This window comes from Lonchura striata, chromosome 19 (genome assembly GCF_046129695.1).
Source record: "Lonchura striata isolate bLonStr1 chromosome 19, bLonStr1.mat, whole genome shotgun sequence".
Taxonomy (NCBI): domain Eukaryota; kingdom Metazoa; phylum Chordata; class Aves; order Passeriformes; family Estrildidae; genus Lonchura; species Lonchura striata.
The window spans coordinates 6,074,777-6,100,915 of record NC_134621.1 but is presented as its reverse complement, the minus strand read 5'-3'; the positions used below and the strand labels follow the sequence as shown (position 1 = coordinate 6,100,915).

The following is a 26,139-nucleotide window of genomic DNA, read 5'->3' as shown; positions in this document are numbered from 1 at the left end:
ATTTCCTCAGGTGTGCAAATTCTTTTTTATTTTCTCATGTGAACACGTAGTTTGCTTCCTTAGAATTGCAGTGTGAGTTAAACCTTGGAAGGTGACTTTGATTTACAGTGAAGGAAAGGGTAGGAATATAAGTATGTGACCCCCTCAGTGCTGTTTAGTGCCTCCTATCACTTCACCCCAAGTCCCCACCCACGTACAAGTTCAAGGTACTCTAGTCTGTAGAGCTCACTTAATTCAGTACAAGTCAATAACTTTCCAAAATTGCAGTCTAGCATCCCTGAAGCTGCTCAGAGGCTCCAGCATGGTTGCACAGAAAGTTCAGGGGACAGCTACAGTCTGTGCTGAGTTCATTCCGTGGGTAGGGAACAGACCTCTCTCTTGATCAGGAGTCTGGTAATGGCCACCAAAATTAAACTGCTCTGGCTATTTGTGCCGTGGGAAGCTGAATCGTGGGTGGAGTTCACAGAGCAGTGCTCCTTTGTTGTGTCCTGTTCTCCAGGGTCCCTGGAGCTGAGTCCAGGGCCTGGCACTGCAGGTCGATGAGTACAAGTTCTGCAGTTCTCAAATTTGGCTCAGGTGATTCACACACATTGATGATGGGGCTCTGAGCCACCTGATTTAATTGCAGGAAGAGGTGAGCTATCAAGGTCCCTTCCAACCCAAACCATTCTATGGTTCTATAAGCCATGGAAGGATCATCCTTCTTTGATGATGCAAAATTAGAAACTTGCTGAACATTGCTTGTACAATCTCTTGGTGCACAGCCAGGACAGATGATCCCCCAGTGCTGCACTCTCTGCTCCCACCATATCCCAACCTGCAAAAGCCTGGTGGGAGCAAAAAGCCCAGCTACATTCTGAACTATCAAGTAACCAAACAAGAAGTTGTTAAATCAGCTCTTTGGGCTGACATGGGATCAAAGCAGAGTTCATGTACTGATCTGATGCCCCAGACTGTTCTATTAACGTTTCAGGAATAAATACCTCAGAGTTTGTGTTGGTAGTTTTGGAGCAGATGAAGCAAACCGGTGGTTCAGCACTCTTTTTTATATCATCAGCAAGTTGATTTAAATTGAGTATACAGAGTTGGCTGCATTCCCCTCATGAGTTGCATAAAAAGTTTGCTAAATTGAAGTGCCAGAGCTGTAAAATCCTGCTGAAGAGACTGTTTCCAAAGATCAGTGAGAGGAACAGTTAAACTGTTATCATGGCAGTGCTTGTGTGACTTTTGTCCTCTTGGCTTTATTTTAGTGACAGTAGTAAGGAGTTCTGCCTTACAGAAGGGAAAAAGCATTAAGACTCAGGAACATAAACCACATCCCCTTTGGAAGGATAAGTTCTCTACCTCATAGACAAAATACAATCAGCGTGCAGAACAAATGGCAGGTGTACAATATTTAAAAAAACCTTGGCATGGAGTGCAACTTCCATCCTTTATTCTGTCAGCTTTGGTTTGTTATAAACAACCTGTAGTATCAGTGGCCGCAGTTTTGGTGGAACTTGCTGTGATGTAAACATTTGGTGATTTAGCACTTCAGAGGCTTGGAATCAGAGCTCCTTTGCTCTGAATTTTGGGACACTCTTACTTTTACACAGTCTGTCAGCCATGGAGCTCATTGTGCTACATTCCCATGTCTCCTTGGCTTCAGGATTACCAAGAGCATAAAAGAAAAGACGACTCTGGGAATGTAGAGCCTTAATTATTGTTGCTTAGTGCCCCTGTGAGTTTCCCTCAGAACTTTTTATCAACCAGCTAATGCCTTTAAAAGCAGGTCTGGAAATCCACCTTCTTTCCTTGGCAGAATGTATTCATTCCCCGCTACACCCATAACCATGGCTTTTCTGCCTCCCACAGCATCCTCTCCCTTTGTTCACCACCTCTTGCTACTTGCTGTGCTGCTCCAGCCTTTCATGCTGCTCCTCCCTTCACCCAGGCTCCACTTCTGCCTGACCTCAGCTCTGAACTGTGCGGAGCTGGAGCTGTTGTGCCAGCGGAGACGCCACGCGCAAGGCTCCAGCGAGAGAGGTGCCCTCTCCCAGCACTCCTGGCCTCAGGCTTTGCTTGGCTTCACTTCAAAGGCACAGTGTCAAGAGCTTGGGAATGTCAGAACACAGGGAAGGGTTGCAGGAGGTGCCCTCAGTCCCAGGGAATGGGGTGAATTTGCTGCTTGGGCAGCCTCAGTAATGCAACACTCCAGGAGTTTTCAGCCACGCTGCTGGAAACCGGAGGTGGCAGGTTAGGGAGAAGCATGGTGTCACAGATGATAGCTCAGGTACTCCACGGTCCAGAGCTGACTGGGCAAGCCATTGCCCTTTGCTGTGTTGTTTCTGTCTCCACTGGAATCCGCTGTGTCAGATTTTCCCTGGCTGTTTGCTGCAAGGAACTTCATCCAGTTTCTCTGTGCCACAGGAACAAGCTCTGAGGCTGACCTGCCGTTCCCTCCTTTTATTGCGTTTAGTCACTGTGGTCTTGGAGCGCCTCCTTTGTTGCTCAACTCTCTTAACCCGGATTATTTTTGAAACAAGACATGCCTATAAAAATGAGGTACTGGGTTCTCATTCTCCATGGCATGTAGAGTCTGATTCATTCCCATCAAAGCAGAAGACTTCTGGAGCACTGAAATCTCACATACTGATTATTGTGATTCTCTAAAAGAATGTCTGTGAATGTTTCTATATATACAAAAGTATATATTCCTCTGGTACAAATCATGTGAAAATTTCGCAGCTGAAGTTGTTGCTGGTCAAAATTAGATTTGCAGACAGATTTTACAAACTAAAACAAATTCCCCTTTGATTTTCATTAAATCCTGATGCTACACATCCCACATGCCAGCAGAGAGACAGGGCTGCTAGGCTCTGCCACAGCCATGCTAAGAAAAGTGAATTTTCTACAGACCGACTGGGCAAGAGTAGATTTGCTGATTTTAAGCCCACATTTGAGCCTTTCACTCCCTGCTGAGTCTCAGATGTTGTAAGTAACTGCAATGTGTTTTTCAAGCCCAGGGGTCTGTGTTTTTCAGGGTTAACCAGGCACATACAGCTTCTCTGCAACTGAGTGGAAGAGTACAAAATTCCAATTACTGTTGAAAATATTAACACTTGGGGCAATTACCTACTTTGCAGGTATATGAATACTACATATTGAATCTCATGTTGTATTTATTAACTGCTTTGAGACATAGCTCATATTTTACTTGAGAAAATTGCTATTTTATTTTTGAGCAATGGTGTTTTGAGTAATGGATGTTCTGCTCTTTTGCCTTTAGACTGTTACAGTGCTGTCCTTAAAGATTCATTTCAGCATTGCTAAACCAAATCACTTGAGAAATTGTGATTCAAAGAATCACAAGTCTTCCAAGAATATTTTAGAAATTATCAGCTAATCATAAATAATAATCCACCTCACATCACATTAATTTATCTTATGGGTGTAAAGTTAAATAGGTTTCAGAGTGTTCTTCTCTCCACAAGTCCACTAAGAACTTATATTTATGTGAAAATTTAGGTTCTTAGAAAATCACAGTTTCTCTGGAACTGTCACTGCACAGGAAACAATATTGAAGGGATAGTGATGAGCTCAGAAGTGCTGGCAATTAACCACATCTGCTTAATGGAGTCAGATTTCTAAGTGATACAGAATGACTGAGACCTGCTACCACCCTCCTGCCTGTGTGCTTTGCATGACATATTTGACAGGCTGATGGCAACAACTGCAGGCAGCCACCTTAAATTAACTTGTACAAACTGATACACACAGTAAAGAGATCAGCCACTCCATCTCCAGCCTCTCACTCCTGACCTGCAAGGAAGGTCTCCAGAACTGCTTCAAAAGACAATCCAAGTACTAAAACTCCTGACTCCAGGATAGAAAATCACATAGATATTGACTGCATATTACATTACGGTTTTTGCCACCACCAGACATTCCTAGGCAATAATTATTCCTATCTCTCTTACTCTCTCTTTGTGCCATAAATTACATCAGCAGCTGTCCTCTGGCTAGCATCCTCCCTTTCATCAACAGGAACTAATCACTCTTTCTCCCAAACTGCCTGATTTATTAATATAATGAAGCTGAACACAGAACCACTATTCTCAGTCTGTATTTAGCTCTAAGGTTATTGCTTCTATTTCAGATCTGAAGCAGCCTGATGTGCCTGCAATCACATGAAGTTTTTCTGAGTGTGCCCGCTGACCTAATAAACAACGTCCCCTGTCCCTGCCCTTGTCTCACTTCCATCTTGCCCTGTCCTTGCTCTGACAGCTCTGCTGCACCTCTGGGCTCGTTCCTGCTGGGCTGAGCTGCCGAGGAGGCACAGCCTCAAGGAGCTGCTATGGGAGCTGCTCTGCTGGCCCAGCTCAAGGGGGAAGCGCAGGCATCGTGTGCTGGAGCTGCCCTGGCTGCACCACCCATCCCACCTGTGTCCCAGTGCCCCAGCAGGGCTGGTGGCAGGTAAGATAAGCTGCTGATGACCATGGAGAGCTGGGAGCAAGGCTGGCTGGATCATCATTTTGTTCTACAGCACTCATTAGGGGGTGATGAACTTTTGGAGGTCAGTAAAGTTCTCTTTCAATTTTCTTGGTGTCTCTATGGTTTTAGGTATTCAGTGTTTAGTGTCTCTGACCAGCCCAAAGTGAGGTACCAGAAGATCTGATTAAATTCAGCACCTGGATCTCATCTGGTATATAGCATCCTTTTTCCACTGTTCTTCTGTATAACCTCTCTCCTACCTTGTTTAGTCCTTTAAATTTCTAGGTTTCCCCCTCCTAATTTTTCTCTGTCTTCCTTCAAGGTTGCCCTTAAAACTTGCTTTTTTTCCCGAACCAAGCTGTTCTCCCTCACTGCTTGTCTGAGGTCTGTGCCTCACCATGTATAATTTGCAGTGTATTATCTGATGGAGACTGTAATCTAGGGCAGGGCTATGTCCTGCCCTGGACTCACAGTTGCCTGTTTTACTCTGTGAGGCTGAATAAGAAGGACAGAAATAGAAGAGTACACAGACACTCCCAAATAAACTGTGTTGTGTGATCTATGTTCCAGAAACAAATGCAGGAACAATTGTTACTAGTTAACGTGGTTCATGCCATACCACTGCGGCTTGGGAAGACGTAGATCCTTTAGGCAAAGAAACTTCCTTTACAAAACATTTGTGGAATGTATTTATCTGAAAATACAAGGGCTTATGCTAGAGAACAATGTTCCTCTGCTGATTTATAGTCAACTGTCAATGGCAACACAGAACTAAAACCTTTTAACCAGTCATGCTGTAGTAATGTCTTAACTTAATCCCTTTTCTTCTCTGCGACATCTTTCCAAGACTGATTTCCTTGGCCACTGCTGCTGCTTTTGGAAAAGTCCCACTCACTTGGCTCTGCCATTGTGGGAGGACCAGAAAAGGGGGATGGATGAGGAGCAGGATGACCCTACTCACATAGGTAAAGGTTGGGGGTGAAACCTCAGGCATGCAGGACAGACATCTGCCTTTAGAAAACTGAAACTTCCACTGAAACGTCCCTCTGCACATGTGCTGGGGGTAATGTGTGGCTAATAATGCATTTTAAAATGCTTTTTGGCCAGAGATCTCCAGTGAGTTGGACATTTTGCTGCCTGCACAAATGGGCTCTGCACATAAACATCTCCCTGGTGGAACTGGGGAACGAGCACTGTGTAAGTGGAGATGAGGATCAGCTGTGAGCCCAACTTGGTGATGCCTCCCTCCGAAAGCCAGAATGGTTAGAGAGATAAGATTTTGACTTTGCTTCTTTTCCAGAGAGATCTGGGGCTGTCTAGCCCAACCCTTTTGCTGGGGCATGGCTGCAAGGTGGCAAGTGGCCCACTGGGACAAAAGGCTCATTCTGGCTGTGGCCAGGTTCTCATGGTGCCCAGCTCCCAGTTGCTTTTAGGAAAGAGCAGTGTTAGAGTGCCCAGTTTGAGCCCTCCTGTGGGGCACTGTCATTTTAGATATTTTGGTAATTTGTCATGTATAATAATATATCTGTATTATTTGCAAGCTATTAGTCATCTGCTAGCCAGAATGGGTTTTTTTTCCTCAAGGATGTTTAAGATCACATAACTCTTACAGGCAAAGGGGAAAACATCTGAAGATGTTGGGATTAGTCATATCACTGCTGCAGTTTTCTTCATCCAAAACCTTTTCTTTCATTCCCTGTTAGAGCTCCTGAACTTGAGGGCAGTATCTGATCTCCAGCCTTTTCCAGAATGACATTTATCCAGGCAGGCTGGAAGACAAAGAGGAGCCCAGGCTGTACAACCTCTATCCAGTTATTTCTTTCTTTATTTGTTTTACTTTGTTTTTGTGGGGTTTTTGTTTTGTTTTGTTTTTGTTTTTGTTTTTTTTTGTTTTGGTTTGGGGTTTTTTTTTGTTTTTTTTGTTTTTTTTTTTAATAACCACTTGATAAATCATGCCATGGAGAGCTGGGAATGGGAGCATATGACTTGCTCTCCTATTTCTGCCTTCCAGCAGCAGTTCTGGTTTCTCTGGGCTCCCATTCCCCTTCAGAACAAGGTGTAACCCCATTTCTATGATTTGGAGAGGAACTTAAGGTTTCCTTCTTCCCTGAGAGCTCTGGCTGACCCCAGGCTATGACACCACTGTTGTAAAGCATCTTCTAATGACCCACAGGCTTTTATCCTCAGAAAATCCCCCTGTGGCTTTGCTTCCCCTGCTGAGGAGAGCCCTGGACTTTGGCACCAGGCTGGCCTTTTTTTCCTGTGAAATACATGATCCCTCCCACAGAAGGGGGAAAGGGAAAGTATGATTTGCTTTCCATCCATTACACATCCTGTGCTTGGTCAGGATGTGCTGAAGCTGAGGACATTCTGGGGTGTTTTCAAGGGAGCTGATGTTGGGCAGGACTGAACAGTAGACAAGGGTGCAAATCCTTTCTCCTGGGGATCACTTGGGCAGTGCCCACAGTGAGGATGCTCATGGATCTTGTCCAACATTCAGTGGCATCCCAGCAGTACAGGGAGAAGCCAAATGAAACAAAATGAAGGAAAATTGAAAATTGGCCCCTGTTATTTGTAACTCTTTGAGGTCCTTTTGGAAACAGACCCCAAAGGGCCATGAAACCCCAGTGGATTTAGCCTGACGGCCCCTCTGTGGTGCTGCAAGGCTGGGGTGAGGGGTTTATGTCGAACTTGGCTGCTTTAAGTGTTGTTTGCATTCACAGAGATCAGGTGCTGGGAGGCCACTAGCAGAGCAAACGCCTTTGCTGTGCCTTGTCCTTGTGAACTGGAAGAACCTGAAGGACTGGTGAAATCGGGGACCTGCAGCCAGCTCCCGTCAGGATTCACCTGGGGATTGCTCTTTCCTCAGTCCTTCCAGAAATGAAGCAACATTTACTGGGAGGTGCCTTCCCCCGTGGCAATTGGCCCATGAGGATGTGCTGAGGCACGGCTGGGGCTGGGATGCACTAAAAATAAAAGTGACAAGTGTAAACATCGCCTTTTGCCAGGGTGTCTGCAGAGAGATGCCAGGGCCAGCCAGCGGCTGCAGGTGCCAGAGCAGAGAGGGGCACACGCTGCCTTCCTCTGGGCTGTTTCGGGATTTTTTTTAAAAGCAGTTATTTAAAATTCTAAAATTGCAGCTTTCCCCCTGTCGTGTCGCGGCAGCCACGTTACAAGAGGTCAGGGAAGAGACCGCAAGCAGGAAAACAAGGAAGCGAAGAAATAGGGAAAAAACCTGTGGAAGGAGAAATGTCTCCAGCTCCTCCCTCCCCTGCTCCTCCGCTTCGTTTTCCTTCTAAGCCCCAAAAGCGAATACAGAAATGAGGAAGGAGGTGGCACAGGGGACAGGACAAGGTGACACGGCGGTGCCACGTCAGCTCCTGCTGCCACCCAAGGTGGCCACAGAGCCACCGGCAGCGGCTGCTCAGGCAGCGGATGGCCACACGGCCGTCTCCTCCTCCTCCTGCTTCTCCTCTTCTTCCTCCTCTTCTTCCTCCTCCTCCTGCTTCTCCTCTTCTTCCTCCTCCTCCTCCTCCTGCTTCTCCTCTTCTTCCTCCTCCTCCTTCTCCTCCTGCTTCTCCTCTTCTTCCTCCTCTTCTTCCTCCTCCTCCTCCTGCTTCTCCTCTTCTTCCTTCTCCTCCTCCTCCTCCTTCTCCTCTTCTTCCTCCTCCATCTCCTCCTCCTCCTCCTTCTCCTCCTCCTCCTCCTTCTCCTCATCCTTCTCCTCTTCTTCCTCTTCCATCTCCTCCTTCTCCTTCTCCTTCTCCTTCTCCTTCTCCTTCTCCTTCTCCTTCTCCTTCTCCTTCTCCTTCTCCTTCTCCTTCTCCTTCTCCTTCTCCTTCTCCTTCTCCTTCTCCTTCTCCTTCTCCTCCTCCTCCTCCTCCTCCTCCTCCTCCTTCTCCTCTTCTTCCTCCTCCATCCCCTCCTTCTCTTCTCCTTCTCCTCCTCCTTCTCCTTCTCCTTCTCCTTCTCCTTCTCCTTCTCCTTCTCCTTCTCCTTCTCCTTCTCCTTCTCCTTCTCCTTCTCCTTCTCCTTCTCCTTCTCCTTCTCCTTCTCCTTCTCCTTCTCCTTCTCCTTCTCCTTCTCCTTCTTTCTCCTTCTCCTTCTCCTTCTCCTCCTCCTCCTCCTCCTCCTCCCCAGCTCTCTCTCTGCCCGGGCTGTTGTCGCTCCCGCAGCTGAATGAGCAGCACCCCCCAGGCACCCACAAACCAAACAAACCCGTGCTTTCTTCCCCTGCCTCACTGACTGGGTCTTTTTTTTTGTCAGCAGCTTTTTATTTCTGGCTCTGGCCATCCCCCATGTGCAGCTCCAGCAGGGAGGGATGAAATTATTGTGTTTCAAGGCACTTCTGTTCCAGGGTATAAAGTTACTCAGCATTTACAGGTCCAGGTCTTTAGAGATATTTTTATTCTGTGCCTGTTTTGCTGTGCCTGAGAGTGACGTGTTTGTGGATGCTTCCAGCTAACAGTGCCTGAGTGTAAATAATGCTTTACTCTTATTTACAAATCAAGAGGGTTTTTTTTTTGTTGGTGTTTTTTTTTTTTTTTAATTGTGTTTACAAAAATGTATTCACATTCTGATTTTCTTTATGCAGAAATGAAAGTACCTGAACTCCAGGGCAGGGCGGGTTTGGTGAGCAGAAGGGGTAGGAGCCTGGCTGCACTGTGTTATATAAACAATGTGCTTGTTTTGAAAGCAGACCTAGAGGAGTTTGAAATGCATTTATTTAGGCCAGGAACCCATCTGGGCCTACCAGTAATGGAGCAATTGTGTCTTGGCCGGCAGATTTTACATTTGTTGCATGATTTGCACCAGTCAATACAGAACAGGGACACATGTGCTCACATCTGGAACATATGAGCCACGAGGGCAGGGACGGAGTGGTGACCTTGCTAGCACCAGGCACAGTCTGGATTTCAGGGTAAAAATGCATATTTTTATTTGTTTATTTTTGATGAGCTGTTAGATTTCTGAGGCACAGTGTGGCAGTGCCCATTTCCTTGCAGGGCTCCTGCAGGATGCAGCTCTACCACAGAGTAAAGCTGGGAGCTGCCTCCTTCACCTGGCTGGCCAAGAAGGAAAACTCCAAATTCCATGTGAATGTAGCACAGGACAAGGATCACAACACTGGATCAAGGATCTGCCCCCTCTCACAGCACTGCCAAGGACATGGCAATGAATTTTAATTCTGGCTATGGAAGTAGGGGAAAAAAAGCTTTATCCACAAAGAAAAAAACAGATTCTTTATATAGGAAATATGAAATGGAAGCAAACCCCAAGGCTGTATGTAGAAACACCTTTCTGAGCCCTTCAGGGTGCCCATAGCCCTTGTTTCTGGTTTCTCTCCATCTCTCACAGCTTCCAGAGGCTCCAGAAACCCCCCCATCTTTCCAGACACAGTTCTGGAAGCAGCACTTTTCCCATGGTGCTGGAGAGCACTTGCAGAGCTGCACCACTGAGGGCTGGGCCAGAGCATTTGCCCAAGAATCTGATTTAAGGCCCTGTGCTCACCCAGCAAAACCCAGGGCCTGATTTGGCAATGCTCTCCCTTGAGTAGATGGATGAGAAAAGTGGAGGCCAGGCACTTCCATTGTATGACCTTGTAATGCCCAGAGGCTCAAGCCTGTTACAAAAATCTTGCTGGTCCAGGCAATTGCTAAAAAAAGGGGGGGAAAAAACCACCCAACCAACCAAACCTGTCGTCTGTCCAGATTGCTAACTAAATAACCTGTAAGCTGCAATAATTCTGCAAAAGATGCTCTCAGGAGTGTATTTTACTGTGAAAGTGGTTATAAATAATAATAAAGAAATGCATCTGCATGTACTTCACAAAGCAAGTAAAAAATTTCTTCCTGTTCAAGCCTGTGGTCTGTGCATAATTTGTGAGCCAGAGGAGCAGCTCCATCTATCTTACACGGTGTTTGTTACAAATCATTTGCTCGTGTGTTTTTCTTCCTGTTCAGGGCGGGAGCAGCAAACCCTTCTCCAGTTTATATCTGCTGAAAAGCTTCTATAGATAAACGTGAAAAATTTGATTAATAAGTAAAAGGTGTAGGGGTGCATCTTGGGGATGAATGTGCTTCTGGAGGTGGAGGGGCTGTGACAGCCTTTATGAGGCAGCTGGTGGAGGATTTCTGGCTGGCACAGAGTGCTGAGCCACCAGGGCTAATAATAATTTTGTAGGAAAACAAAAGCTAAACCAAAAAGACCATCTCCAAAATCTGCTTCCCTGCCAGGACTCCTGCAGTGAGCAGCCAAACAGCCACGGCCCGACAGAAACGTGTCAGAGCATCCCAGCTTGGAGAAAACTCCCCCGGAGCTCTCAGGAATCCCTAGGTGGCAACACTGCTCCTCCAGACCCTCCTGGAGCTTGTCCTGGACCTTCAACTTCCATTCACAAAGAAAACTGAGGAAAAGAGTGTCAGCTTATTGCTGGTGATTGAAAAAAAAAACAGATAAAGAGTTTTTGGAGTGAGTCCTGCTGATACTACCTGTTAGATTAGTAGACCTGACAAGGCCATTAACTTTTTCCTTTTAATCTATGTTTATTTTCTGCTGTCTCTCTGTGCTCACTGAGTGCTCCATCACCAAAATCTAAACCTCACAATAAAAGTAGCAATTCCATTATGTCAGAGATGAGATACTTTCACCCACCTCTTGATGGGGTGACCTTTGGAGCTGGTTAGCACAGTAAAAATTGAGAATTGCAAATATTATAACCAAAACCACCATTTTCATTTCATCCTGGGTTAATTACCTGAATCGTCCACATCTGTTAGTGACAATAAATTACAGCAGAAATGGAGAATTTAGTTGTAATACTCACTTTTTGGATGATCTGCTGGTTGAGTATTATCCACGGAAGAGATTCATGAATAATTTTGAATAACTGGACCAATATCTTTAGAAACTGTGCAATTTTCAAACAGGGAGAGAGATAGTCTCAAATAAATTATACATTGTGGCTTTTCCCTGTAGCTCTGGAAATGGATTTAATTGCCTTATCACACTCCCTACCAGATCTTTTTTCCCCCTGATAAACAGAATATCTCTCCTGTTTTACTAACAAGATAATGATGAAATCAGCGAAGCTGAACCCACCTGCCCAGCTTGGCAGGGCGGTGTTGCTCCCGACTTAGAGAAATTAGTGATTTTATTAATGGATAATACCAATTCTGCAGCCTGTGAAGCAGTCAGATGAAGCAGGGCGAGGTCAGCCCAGCCTAGCGGGAGGATGCTTCTCTTCCAGACGAGGATGAAGCGACCGCCGGTGGCCCCGCCGATGTCGCGACACCTCGCGCCATCTCGTGTCGGGCGCCGGGAGCGGCCGGAGCCGCCTGTCCCCATTTCCAGCCCCCTGACGTCCTGTCAGTGCTGAGAGATAAGGGCATTTTATTTTATTTTATTTTATTTTATTTTATTTTATTTTATTTTATTTTATTTTATTTTATTTTATTTTATTTTATTTATTTTATTTTTATTTTTTATTTTATATTTTATTATATATTTTATTTTATTTCATTTCATTTTTTATATTTTATTTATTTTATTTTATTTTGTTTTGTTTTATTTATTTTATCTTATTTTGTTTAATTTTAATTTTAATTTTAATTTTATTTTGTTTTATTTTAATTTTTATTTTAATTTTTATTTTATTTTGTTTTATTTAATTTAATTTAATTTTATTTTATTTTATTTTATTTTATTTTATTTTTATTTTCATTTTTATTTTATTCTGTTTTATTTTTTATTTTTATTTTTATTTTTATGTTATATTTTATTATTTTATTTTATTTTATTTTATTTTATTTTATTTTATTTTATTTTATTTTTCATTTTTATTTTATTCTGTTTTTTATTTATTTTATTTTACTTTATTTTATTTTAATTTGATTTAATTTAATTTAATTTAATTTTATTTTATTTTATTTTTGTTTTATTTTAATTTTAATTTTATTTTGTTTTATTTTAATTTTTATTTTAATTTTTATTTTATTTTGTTTTATTTTAATATATTTTATATTATTTTATATTTTATTTTATTTTATTTGCATTCTCTCTCCAACATTGCCAAAATAGGAAACTGAGCTCCTGTGAGGAAGACCTAGTGTCACTCTGGGGCCATGATGGGTGCAGTGACGGTGTTGCACTGTTGGGGCTGGCGTTGGCTGTGGCTCTGCCATTAAATTTTGGGCAGTGCTGGATGGAGATCCCGGCCCTGCCTGTGCAGTGAGGCTGGAGAGGCCCTGGCGCAGCCTGCCCAGGCGGCTGCTCCTTCCCTGGAAATATTCAAGGTCACGTTGGATGGGCCTGGAGCAGCCTGGGCTGGTGGAAGGTGTCCCTGCACATGAGAAGGTCTTGAAAGGTCCCTTCCAGCCCCACCCGGTGATGATTGTGCAGTTGTGGGATGTGGTGAGTCCTGCTGGGGCTGCTGACACCCCACAGCCCTCCTGGAATATCCTGGCTGCATCTCGCTCTCTGTTCAGGGATTTGGTCAAGGCCAGCCTTGGAGGCGTTTCCAGAAGGAGCTTTGTGATTTCCAGCATCTTTTCCAGGCTCCAGAGATGCAGGAATAGTGGGGATCTTCTGAAGAGACTCAGCCTTTGGTCTGTGCCCGCTGTCCCTTCTGCAGCATGGGCTGCTTGTGGGGGCAGACGCAGGCGAGGTTCCCATTTCAGACCTGGCACTATGGGGCTGGGATGGGGCTGGGATTTACCTGCTGATCTCAGGAGCACGTTCCTAACAGCAAGGAGCATTCTCCTAGCAGGCAGTAACCCGTCCAGCCTGAGCATGTGCCAGTGCTGCTGGGATTCTGAGATGTCCCTGGGCTTTTGTGCCTGTTAATGAGAATGTTGCAGGCTGTCAAGCTGCTGGTGCTGTTTTGAGACGTGTAATGTGGAGGATCTGCTCAGGGGCTGCCTGCACACAGGCTGGAGCCCTTCAGACCCATGTGGGGATCATCCAGGCCTGGAATGGGAGCAGCTTGCCTGAAGTTGTCATAGGAATGCAGAGCCAGGACTCGATTTCCCCCATGTATATTAATCAAAATCACATTTCATTTGCTGTTTTATCATCCTGTCACTTGGCATTGCTGCAGCTCCTCACAGTCAGCTTGTGGTTTTGCAGCCCTGAATAACCTGATCTCAACAACAACCTTCATATCCTACCTCTGTGATCCCTCTCCAGACCATCTCCACAGGTTCCCTGGGACACTGCTGATGACTTCACACTGAACACTGACCTTTTGGTCTTACCCTTTCTTTCTGATGTTTCAACCAGTTGTTGGCTCAGGAGGCTGTCACATCTCTCCCAGACTCAGGACAGCTAAATGCCTTTTAAAGCCTTGGGTGAGAGCTGGAGCTCTAAGGCCCTGATCCAAAAGAACTCCCTCAGCTGGACCATCCCTGTCCTTGTGACTGCTTCCAAGGAAGTGTCACAGAACATCACTTCCCTCTGTTGAAGTACATCCATGCTTCCTCCTCACATTCTATTTACCACCCAGCTGTGAGTTTTAGCCTCTCTTACAGTTTCTACCAGACTTGCTGAGTTTTCATACCCAGCCCTTGGGAACCATCCTCTAAAATTAGCCCCATGTTTGCTACCTTCCGTGCTCCGGTCCTGCCACGCACTGAAGCAAAGGTTATCTGCTCAGTTAATGGTTAAGCAATGTTTTATGTAAGTACTTTTACCCTTGGGTGAAAACCATCTGATCCTGGAGATTTATTACTACTGTTTTCCTGTTTATTTCAAGCAGTAGATGAAGTAGTGACGTGTTACAGTCCTCCCTTGGCAGAGCAAAAGAGAAAGAGAAGGCACAAAAACCTTTATGGTAGTTCTTTTTATGCCAGGTAATCCTGACCAACTGTCACCTTGTAAAACCAGTTTAAGGTGAAAAAAATGCTCCCCCTCTCTCCTCTGGAGGAATCTTTCCCTCTTTCCCTTCTCCTTCCCTCCTGCATATCTGGGACACATGAGAGGGGTTAGTAATTGCCAGGTGGGACAAGCCCAGTGGCCCTTTCCATCCTATGATCACCAGTCTCCTGCCCCAGGGGACAGTGCCAGGGGTCTGGGGAGGCTTATCCCCACCCCAAACTTCCTTATAATTCTGAAATGTGGACATTCAACTCTCACTGCCTTTGTCACAGCTGGTCCCTGGCACATGCAGGTCTGTGTCCACCAATAAGCCAGAGGTTTGGATGAGACCCCCAACATCTTTGGGCTGGTGGATGTAGGGATGGGCACAGAGAAAAATACCAGAGTTAGAGAGTTTCCTCACTGAAACCTGACCCACCTATCAGCCCTTGGAAGACATTCCATTTGCTTTCTAAACTCTGAGGTCTAAATGTCATATCATTTGCCTAGCCATAAATAGCTGAGAATTAAACAGCCTGTGCTGCTTTCTGGCTAGTAGATACATTGTCCAGTGCTGCAGCCCTATCTTCAGGCCCCACTGCTGTTTGCATTGGAGATCAGGACCTTAACCTGACTTTTTCTTTCCAAGATTTAAAGTGCTGGCAGAACATTTATTCAGTTGTGCAACCTCCATTTAGTAGTTCTCAGGTCTTGGGCATGGGGCTAATTTTTTGCCCTTTGATAGCTGCTGTAAATCAATACAGCAGCAGGAGGTCAGTTGTAGTCAATCAGTAACCAGTCCTGGTAGAGGGGAAAACACTAAATACTAGGGATTAAAACAGGCTCTAAACTGGATGTTCTTGCTCAGGCTGACATTTTCACGGCTGTGCCTTTAAAATCTGGCTCCATCCAGCCTCATTGGAGGTACCAGCCTGCCCGTGATCTTTTCCTGATAATTATCTACAGGGAGAATTTCCCAGCACATGCACGTGCACAAATTACAGCCAACTGGGGCACAAGGTGCTTCAGGTGGAGGAAGTGGGTCCTGTGGTGCAAGGTGCTTATTTGGTGCCAGCTGAATTAATTCTCCTTTTCCAGGAAATCATTAGGAATTAGCTGGAGCCGTGTATGACCTTCATCACAATCACCTCCCTCAGGAACAGAGACCCATGGCCAGGGGGGAATTCTTGCAGGGGTCCCTAATTTCTTTTAAAACAAGCGGAAACTGAGCTCTTAAATACCTTTGCTGTCTGAATCATATTCCAGTGGCGTCATCACCGCTGTTTGCGCCTCGTTCTGGAATTGGTTGCCCAATAAATCTTCTGCCTGACCTCATCTGGAGCCCCTGCAATGAGAACATGCTCAATTGCCTCTTTGCTTTGAGCTCAGCAGCTCTGGGCGCTGTGGGATGCAGTATCTGTCTCTGAGTAATCACCAGCCAGCTCTCCGTGCGTGCAGCTCCTCACGCCGTGTGTGCCTGTGTGCCACCAGTGCTGGGTGGCACCAGCCCCACGTGCAATCTGTGTGCAGCATCCACACAGCATTGTTTTGCTGCTGCTGTTGCTGCTTGTCCCCTGTCACAGAGTGAGACACAACCACCCGTGACTCCTGTTGGGATCCAGCTGCTGCATGGTGCCCATCCAGCTGCAGGGTTTGCAGATTCGGGGGCGGCATTTCTCATCCTCACTTCAGGTTGGGAGTGAGGGAAGTGGGCACCTCACACTGGTTCAGGGCTGTCAAGTGTCCATCAGATCCATCCCTGAGCCCTGAGGAACTTTTGCAGGTCTCAGGCCCAGCCAATGGGTCTGTTCCCAGCTTCTTGGTTGGACTCAATGATTTTAGGAGGTGTTTTCCAGCCTTAGTGATTCTATGATTCTGTGTTGCTTCCTGAGTCAGCATCTGTGGGGAATGCTGTTTCCTTCCTGTCTTCATGTGGAGGAAAGCTTTGACATCAGGTCATTGCCACAGCCATATGGCTTTGGAGGTGGCATTGATGCCCCAGATCTTCCTTGGAGCCTCACACAGGCACTGATGCTCCTTCTGAGCCCACAGCCACGCAGGCAAAGGACTCAAGGAAGCTTTTCCCTTTCTCTCTCCTCTCATACATTTTATATAAACTAAATACTGGCATTTCCTTCCAGCTTTCTGACAACCTGAGAGAAAGACCCCACAGAACAAGATGGAACCTGAGCTCATGAGCAACACTAAAGGACTTCCTGGTGGGGAGCCACATGCACGTGCCCATTAGTCCTGAAAGGTGGAGCAACATCCTCACAGTGGCCCCGTGCAGGAGTGTCCCTGGGCTGCTGGACTGGTCAGGCTTGAATTTTAAGCTTCTCAAGTGTTTAATAAGAGGCTGAGCTAAAATACTAGCTTTGAATGGAGAGCTGAATTCTTCAAGGTCAGAAGGTGGAGAGCTTGGGGTTGGGGTCAGTCCCATGCCACAGGGAGGTGTGGTGCTCCCAGCACTCACAGGAACATTTTTTTTTCCTGATGAGCAGGTGAGGGATGCCTGTGGCACTGCTCCTTCTGCCTCAGGGTACCCGTGATGGTTCTGTGCAGTGGGGCACAGCCAGGGGCACCCCAAGGGGCTCACAGGACCATGTCACCAGGTTTGGGCAGGAGCTACACAAGAGTGGCTGTGCTGTGTTAGGGAGTTGGGCTGGTCTGTTCAGTGTCCATCTCACCCCACCACATTGGAAAACTGACCCAGAGTGTCCCACAGGATCCCCTGTGCAGGAAAACCCTCGCACACCAGGCCTGTGTGCCCCAAGGGGGCTGGCAGACACCTGATGCCTTGCACAGGCTCCCAGTGCCTCAGAGAACTTGCATGCTGCATGTTCTAGGTGCATGCTGCATGTTCTGGGTGCCTGCTGCCTTCTCAGGGGGAAAACCAATAAAGCACTTTTGAGCCAAGGCTTCAGCAATGCACTGTGCTAGCTAGAGCAGCAATGAATCCTCTGCTTTCTGCTCCCAGCTGCGTTTGCATCCCAGATCTTCTGAACAACCAGCTCCATGTCTCCCAAGTCATTCCAACACTCATGAGTCACTTCAACATGCCCACACTTACAAAATCCCCTAACTTTAGGGAAAAAAGGACCCATACAAACCCTGCCTTTATTAAACCTTCAGCCTCCAAAACCTTTGTGTCAGTATGGCAAGAACATGCCACTTCCTACAGGTTGCTCAAAAAATGGCAGATGAGCCATGGGTCAGTGGTGGCTGCCACAGCCAGGGATGATCTGGTGGACATGCTGGCTTCTTCAGAGGGCAGCAGGGCTAGCATCTCCCATCTGCAGAAAATGGTCTCCACAAGAACATACACAAACATTATGGGCCTTTAATTGGAGGTTTTTTTCACATTCACTTAGGAAAGGTACAACAAAAAACCCAGCAGATACTTTCTTGGTCAGTAAAGCCTGGTCCAGACTCCTCTCTCTCCCTCCCATGCAGCTTCTTATGAAATTACCCAAATAACTGGAGATTTAGATCCATTACTGTTGCAGGAACATTTCAGAAATAAACCAAGCCCAAACCACTGGGAGAGGAGCCCAGTTCTCCATCCTGCAGTGGTCTCTACCCATGGCCCTGCTCTGGTGCACAGCGTGGAATTAGGGGAAGCAGAGCTAGGCTCACATCCAATACAATTTCTCTCGCTGTGAGTTTTCCTCCCTGCAACAACCAAACACTCACCATGCACAGGCTTTGGGGGCTGCAGATGTCCAATATCTGCCTGTTTAATCTCCTTCCCCAGCCCTTGCCATAGCTAGCCCCACACAGACTGCAGCAGTGAACCCACTGCCAGCCTTGGCCACCCTGCAGCGAGCTCGTTAGATGGCACCATGGGGCAGCACTGCCTGCACCTTCCTGCCTCTCTTCCTCCCTTCCTTCTTCTCACCCAGACATGTTCTGACACTTCTACAGCTTTGAACTGGCCCTTTGTGTAGGGCAGCAAGCTTAAATCCCTGCCACAGTCACTTGGCTGAGCCCACAGAACAAGGAGCAGGGACAAGGCTCACTGTGCCACGTTCGCCCCTCTTCCCTGCAATCACAGTCCTCAGCAAGGCAGGATGTTTCCATGATCAGCCTTTTCTTTATTTAAGCATTTTGTCCAGGCAAATGTTATATTTTTTGGACACACAAATGTTAAAGTGACTGATCCTATGCATACTCACCTGCTCCCACCCACAGCCCGTGCTGGCTGTCTTAGGGAATTCATTCATACACTTGTACACAGTGGCCTGGTGGAAAGAGTATTCTGAGGTTTGAAAGACTCTGAAAAGGCTCTAAAAGGGTGACACTGATAAAAGCCTTTAAATTGTCTACTTTGTCTGCTTGTATTTGTGCAGTTCAGATTCAGGGTCTTTGTGTCTGCCTAATGCAGTTTGCAGACTGTGTATTGCTCTTTCCTAGGCTGAATTTTGTTCTGACTCTTCTTACTTTGCTCTCTCATCTATAAAAGCAGGATTGCTACTGAAAAGAAGCCATAAATCACTATGTATGCTCAGGTGTAAAGTCTTTTCAAAAGCAAGACAGCTGGCAGCACACTGCTGACCTGGCTTGGAATTTTGTGATAGACAATATATTGATTGAAACTTAAACAGGGAATGAGGGTGTTTTCTGACCTTGTTCTGGTGACACTGTGCCTTGAGCTTTTACAGTGACCTGCTGTCCTGGGCATAGGATCAAGGGAGTTTGTTCTTCAGTAAGGATTGCAAGATAGGTAGTAGCTGTCATTTAAAAATGAGGTTTTTAAAAGGAAAAAAAAAGGAAAATTGCAATTAAAAGAAGCTAACTCATGCATAGGTTGGTTAAATGTGCACAATTGTAAATAGAGACAATAATTTATAGGCTTTTCTCTTGAAATATTAGTGCTGCTGTAAGAAGCCAAGCGTGTGACTTAAAACAACGAATCAGACCGAAACTGAGACAGATTAAATTGGCATTATATATTTCTTAGCTGTGTAGCCAAACAAACGCTATGAATTCTGTCATTTATGATGGAAGCTAGATAAAAGTTTTATAATTGCTGAAGTGAGTCACCTAGTTAAATGGTACTCCTATGTGGAGAAATTGATTTCAATGCAAGATTAATGGCCTTTTGCTGCTGGTTTACATGCCTGCCAAAGACCAAACTATTTTGTTGCTAAGCATCATTAATGGATTAAAATAGGGGTTCCACATAATTCCTACAGTGTATCTTCAAACAGTGTGTTTAGTTTGGCACTAGCCTAGCACTTGTTAGCCCTACTAACACACGGATCAGGGCAGCTCACGCATGTGAGGGAGGTTAATGCAATCCCAGGAACTCTTTCAAAAGCTCACAGGTTTTCTTGTGGATGACTTCGCGGAGCTTGCGCACACGCCGGATGCTGGAGGTGCCCACAAAGCTGTCTGGCTGTAGGATGGCCATGCCATTGTGGACATCCCCCATGATGATCAGCTGGCCATCCACTGTGGTCATGTTGGGACATGGGCAGCTCCAGTCCATGTTCAAAAGCGTGATTTCTAGTGGTTCCTTCCCCAGGAATTTTAATCCCATTTTTTCATCCTTGAGAATCTCCTCCACCGTCACCAGGGCGTGTCCAGAGTCTTGGTCTTCGGTCAGCTCCGTGATGCGGCCCAGGATGACAAAGTCACTTTTGCAGAAGCTGGTCACCAGCTTCTGGCGGGGTTTGCAGGCCTTGCAGTGCGTGTTCTTTGGGAAGGGGCACATCTCCTCGCAGGCCTCCCGGCTCTCGAAGTTATTCTCATTGCCTCCACACCCGCCGTAGATAAAGGACTGGCACTCCTTTGTCAAGCTGTTGTAGGCCCACCTGGGCTCGTAGGCCTTGCAGTGCCCTTGAAGGGCAGGCAGGTTGCAGATGTTGATGGGGCCATTCATGCACGTTAGCATGCAGCTCTCATAGGTCTCAAAGTGGTTGAGGTTGCTGTTGCAGTTCCCATAGATGAAAGTAAAGCAGTTGTTTTTCTTGGCATCGTAGTACCACCTGGTCTGCTCTTCCCCACAGTCTTCACTGTCCGGCTGCTTCAGGCACTCGTCGGTTGGGAAATGTGTTTTGTTCTGGGAAGCTTCCTTGGATGTGGGCTCTCCTCTGATGACTGACAAAGGGAAATCTGCCCGGAGGAGGCCACCACTGTTCTGGGCAGTGCAGGTATAGATTCCTGCATCCTGCAGCTGCGTGTTGTAGATGACCAGCTGGGCGATGTTGGTGACCACGACGTTCCCTCTGACGTGGTTTGGCTTCATGATGACTTTGTCCTTCCCATCGACCTGCTTCTCCCATGTGATTTCTGGCTTGGGTCTCCCCGAGACGTCGCAGAGGAAGCTGACGGTCTCTCCCACGTAGACGGACTGACGGACAGGGTTGTTCACCAGCGCAGGTGGCAGGATATCGACGACTGTTGTCTCGGAGTAGGCGGTGGTAGGGCGAGCCGTTGTTTCTGGGGGGATGGGGCTGGTGTTTGGCCAGGTGAGATGGTACCTACAGGTGACCACGTTCAGTGTAATGCCTTTGATGCAGGCCTCCGCATCCATGTAGCACTTGTTGTAGTAGGTGAGCCCGTCAGAGGCGCAGGTAAAGCTCGGCTCCTTCTCACATCTGTCCTTGCACTTGCAGACAGGCTGCCCGTCCCAGATGTCACACTCTGAGCCTTGCTGGATGCACATGAAGCGGTCACAGGTTGCCTCTTTGGGCATCCCCACAGGCCCCTTTTTCCCCTTGATGTCCATGTACCGAGCAGCCACACAGCTCTTGGTTCCACAGACATTGGGGCAGCACTTCTCAAAGGTCTCGCACTCCTGTGGGGAAGGAAAACAACCTGATCACTACTGGGAACACAGTAAAGGCCTTTGTGGAACTCAGCAAGCAGAGAGCCCAGAAACTCAGCTCTGCCACAGATATCCATGGTCTGAAACCACAGCTGTCAGTGAGTAGAAACATCCCCTCAGCATTTCGCAGAGGGTTCTGAAGTGCTGAAGGAGAAGACTCTTGAGAAGGAAAATGTATTTCTGTTTCTTAAACACAAACCTCCTCATAAGTCTTTACCCCAGAGTCACATGGATTGCTTGACTATGAACCAACCACCCCCCTTCCACGCTCTCTGAAATGCCTGAGGACAAGCCCTGAGAAACAAGAGCAGATGGAAAGTCTTATCATATGGCTGTAGGCAGTAATCCTTCTTATTTTCCACAGAAGTATGTAAAGTATTATTTAAATTCCCTGAGACTAACAGCCAGCTCTTGGAGGTGAAACTGCCAAGGATTTGTAATTTGTTCATATTGTAGAGGAAAAAATAGAATATCTCAAAAGTAAGGTAATACTTGCTCCAAAAATAATTTTTCTATGGTATTTAGAAAAACAAACCCCAAACAGCTCATTATGGCTTCTCTCTCTTATTTTAGTCTTATTTTCAAATGCAGCATCACTCTTCTAGTGATTTATTACACCCTGCCTTGGCTACAGTCAGCTCTAAATTGTGGCTAATTTTAGCAGAATTTTCATCTTCTGTGCAGAAAAGGTATTTGATACATGTGCTCAGGGTTGCTGGTTGGTTATAGATTACTTCAAGGGATGAGGAAAACTGCTACCATGTGCCCAACAGGGCACACTTCCACTGTGTGTTAAACCTCTACAAGCCCCCTAAAATCCATTAGCTTTCTCCATAAGTGAGAACAAAATGTTTTTTAAGCTACCAAGCTAAAAAGCTTCTCCTGAGTCCAGTATCCTTTCCTTACTGGGAAAAAGATGACCTAATATCAAAACTCTTTCCCCATTTCCAGCTGCACATTACCAGGTTTCAAAAGCAAAGCTAGAAGCCAGGATTGTGGAGGTTTTCAGCTGGGGTTAAGGAGTGTGGCTTGGCAGAGTCCTTGCTTGCCTGCAGTACACTCACTCCATCCAAAGTCCCAGGACTCTGTGCTGCCACTAGGCAAAATGAATATTTGTAACCAGTGGCTTCTGGCTTTCAAGTTTTGACCAGTAAATTATTAAAACATCATTGTCTGCTACTGCTGCTGCTGCTGCTTCTGCTGGGGTTTTAGTCTTAGTTTGAAAGTGTTTTAGTGTTCATTGCTGCACCTGGTAGCTGGAACAGCAGCAGCTTATTTGGGAATGGCAAAAGTAAAAAGAGCACCTTCATTCCTAACACATGGGATCCATCTGAGTAAATGTCTTTGTTTACTTATGGCCAGAATTTTTGACAGTTTTCCCCCCTTTTAAACATCACAGAAACAACCTGGCTACAGAGCACAAACCCAAACACTTTTTTTTCAGCACAGTAAATGTTGTCAGCCAGGTTTGGGCTGCAGAAGCTTTGTCAATGGGACATGATGTAAGAGGTAAGACAAGCAGGTATTTTCAGATGCCAGCTTGAGCTGGCAGTGCTGACAGGTTGAAAAATGAATTTTAGGGTGGTAAGCTAAACACATTTTGAGCTGGGAGTATCCCACAGAACATCTGCCTGGTCATTTTAGCCATGCCCTGTTCTGCACCCCAAGCAAGCTCTGTGCTTCAAATGCAGCAAAGGCTGATGATTTACATGTTAAATTAAACTATTTCATACAGGATTCCTCCCAGGATTATAAAACATTGATGATGGCCACCAACAACAAAGAGCATAATGACGCTGTTAAAATACTACAGATTGGCCCCAGGGCATGCTGAGTTCTGGAGTATCAAATTCAGACATTTCTTTTGACATGAAAACACAGAAAAGGATCAAAGAGAGCGAGCGCTATGCCCATACTAGCAAAAGTGACAGCTGGCACACATCTCCCCTCTTAACTGATAACTCATCAAACCTTTTCTATGTTATATAGGTCACGGGTCAATACATGCACTGTCTGCACTGGGTCCTGCCCAGTGCCAGCGCCCTTCCAGCTGGGACAGAAGGCTCCCACCAAACACCCCGACAGCCCCAGCAGTGCCCGTGACGCAGAGACACAAAAATGTGCATCACTCACCAGGTCAGCGTCGCATTCCCTCTTGCAAGTGCTCTGCGCGTCGACCCACAGGTTGGGGTTCATGTCATTGGGGCATATCCCAGCGTGGGAGTAGCGGATTGGAGGTAGGGCTCTCCCTGTCAGAGAGACCTCCAGAAGCAAGAGGACACTGCTCTTCCCTAGCAACATCCACATCCACCGAGTCAACAGCACCAACAACATCTCAGAATTTCTCCAGGGCAGTGGCAGTGTCCAAGTTGGAAGTAGTTCTTGTTTGCTTGGGGTTGCTTTTTTTTTTTTTTTTTTTTTTTTTTTTTTTTTTTGGTAAGCCTTAAGTTTTTGAGGAACCCAGATGCACCTGACTTTGGTAAAAACTTCAGCAAGCTCCTCTGCTGCCTCTGTCGATAGTGCAGTTTGGTCTGGACCTCATTGGATTAAAGGTCCTAGGAAGTCACCCCCTTATTTTAAGAGAAACGCTACTTGTGCGAGCAGAGTTAGCTCTATTTATACCCTGCCTCTGTTAACAAGTCAGAAAAAGTAAACTTGATTTCTTTGACAGGCACACGCTTCCTATGTCCTGGTGGCAGTCAGACAGATTTGTTGCAAGAAAAAAAAGCTGGAAAGAGTTCAAAAGGCTGGAACTGGCATGGTGGGACCCCTGCATGTTTCTGAATGCAGGGAGGCCTTCTTAACCCCTTTAGACCTAAAGTACTTCCCTATGCTAAGAATGGCATTTTCTTCTGAAAGGGGACTTGTCTGAGTAACACGGACCGCAGTCAGGGGATTTCCCCACGGCAAGGGACTACACAATCACTTGCTAAAAGAAACAAATAATAGGATTGAAGCAATTAAAGCCAGAATATCATATTTTAACAAAGGAAGTAGGAAAGAAACAACTATTTAAACTTAGGATCAACAAAGAAGAATGTCTTCATAATTTCTCCCGGGACTCCTCCAGGCTTTTTCTTCTCTTTGGTTGGGAGATTTCCATGATGCTAAGTTTAATGCTGCCTTCCAGTCCCACCAGGAAGATGTTAAAAGTGTCCCTGAATTCCTCCACATTTCCTGACAGCCAGATCCCATTGTACAGTGCATTGCTGACCCCTTTAACAGCAACAACAAAAAATAGTAGAAGTTCAACTCTATGGAAACCTGCATAAAGGAATGTACAGCATTTTTGCATTGGGGGGTGGGAGGGAAACTCAGTCAAGCTGAGTTCCTCATTCCCTGATTATTACAGCAAGGAGCTGATCCTGCTCGTGCTGAACATGTGCCAAAATCCAGAGATAAGTGGCAGAAGTCCGAGTTGCTCAGCACCTTCCAGGATTAGGGCCTCTGGGCTGAGTTTTGGGCTAGCTTGGGTGGATCCTGCGTGTTGCTAAGAGCTTCCTGGGAGGATCAGGTACGTTTGCATCCCATGTGGAGGTTCTGCAGAGCTGGACCAGGAGCACTGTGCCTGGGAAGGAGGAAAGGTTGTGGATCCACCCCGTGCCCAGTGGTGAGAGCTGCAAAACCAGGCAGAATCAGCCCTTACTTTTTTCCATTGGGTTTATAAATCCAGGATTGTTTTTCATGGCTGAGTTTGGACCTAAATCTCCCCTGAGAAATTATGGCTGCCAACCAGTACAACTAGAAGTGAACTGGGTCACCATGGGGCTCCTGCTCCTCCCCTGGGGCCAGGCAGCAGAGCACAGTGACCTGCTGGTGTTTCCCTGGATCACCTCCGGGAGAAAGGGAGGGCAACCTGGAGCTGACCTGCCCCGGGCTGTGGCATTTCTCTAGCAGCCCAGGCTTATAAAAGGGGCTGTTGTAGCTCTGATTTGTGCGCCTGCATTAACCATATGCACAGTATTTGAATTTCATGGGACGTGCAGAGTGAAGTTGTCCAAATTAGGTATTTATAAGGAGCGAAGTCAACTGCCAGGCAGCAGTTTGCAGTTGATTTATTCACTCTGAAACTTTAGAAACCTGCATGACACTTGTACAAAGTGCTGCTGTGTGCTAAATGTTTTATTCAGTACTTGTTTACAAACTCAGCACCCTGTGATGCCTAAAAAAGCCAACCAAAAATGACACATTCCCAAGAGGTACTTAAAATTCTTGCAGCTCTATTAACAACAAAATCACATGTATTAGGTTCTGTTGACTAAACAAAGACACTTTATACTGTAAAACTGACTACAGATAAGCTTTGAAACCAGCTGTATATGGGTCTTGAGAGTAGCCATGAATGTGATTTTTTTCCTGCCAGCTTTAATCTTTTATGGCCATTTTACCCCCTTACCTGCTGGGCCAGAGGTGGATCTTAAAACTCTCGATCTCCTCTCCTGGTGCCAGACAGCCATGTCCCAGCTAGCTTTGGTGAGTGAGAGACACACTAATGTGGGCCACCATAGGTAGAACTCTGTTCCAAACAGGAAAAACCAGCACTATCTCATTTTTACCTGTCCCTGAGCAGGGATCCCCTGCCCAGATGCACATTTCAGCTGTGGGGGAGCAGAGTGGGGCTCTGAAAAATGAGATACTGGTTTGCATCAGACAGGCAGAGCAGCCTTCTGCTTTGCTGTGTCCTTCTCCACCCACAGGGATATTCTCCAGTGACAGGTAAGTCCCATTGCAGCTTTCTGCTTTCAGCTCTGAGGGATCATGTTCCTGGATCAGTCCCTTGGCCACTTGAGCTCAGCTAGGAGAGAGGAAAACATTGCCATAAATCTCCCTGTGAATGTGGGCAGACAGCTCCAGAAGGCCAGAGAAGCAGTGAGGGTCCAAACAAGCCTCGACAGCTGCTCTGTTCCTGCCAGGACATGGCAGCGATGCTGTTCCCCAGCCTGGGGAGCACATCCTGGAGGGAAACCACTGCACAGGCTGCC

The 26,139-nt window shown here is 46.2% G+C and overlaps 1 protein-coding gene across 1 annotated transcript; it reads right to left on the bottom strand.

Moving 5' to 3' along the window:
- Positions 1-19,615: 19,615 nt before the first annotated feature.
- Positions 19,616-21,073, bottom strand: WFIKKN2 (WAP, follistatin/kazal, immunoglobulin, kunitz and netrin domain containing 2). Its single transcript, XM_021555554.2, has one exon. The coding sequence runs from the start codon at positions 21,056-21,058 to the stop codon at positions 19,616-19,618; it is 1,443 nt and encodes a 480-aa protein (XP_021411229.1). The 5' UTR covers positions 21,059-21,073.
- Positions 21,074-26,139: the final 5,066 nt, after the last annotated feature.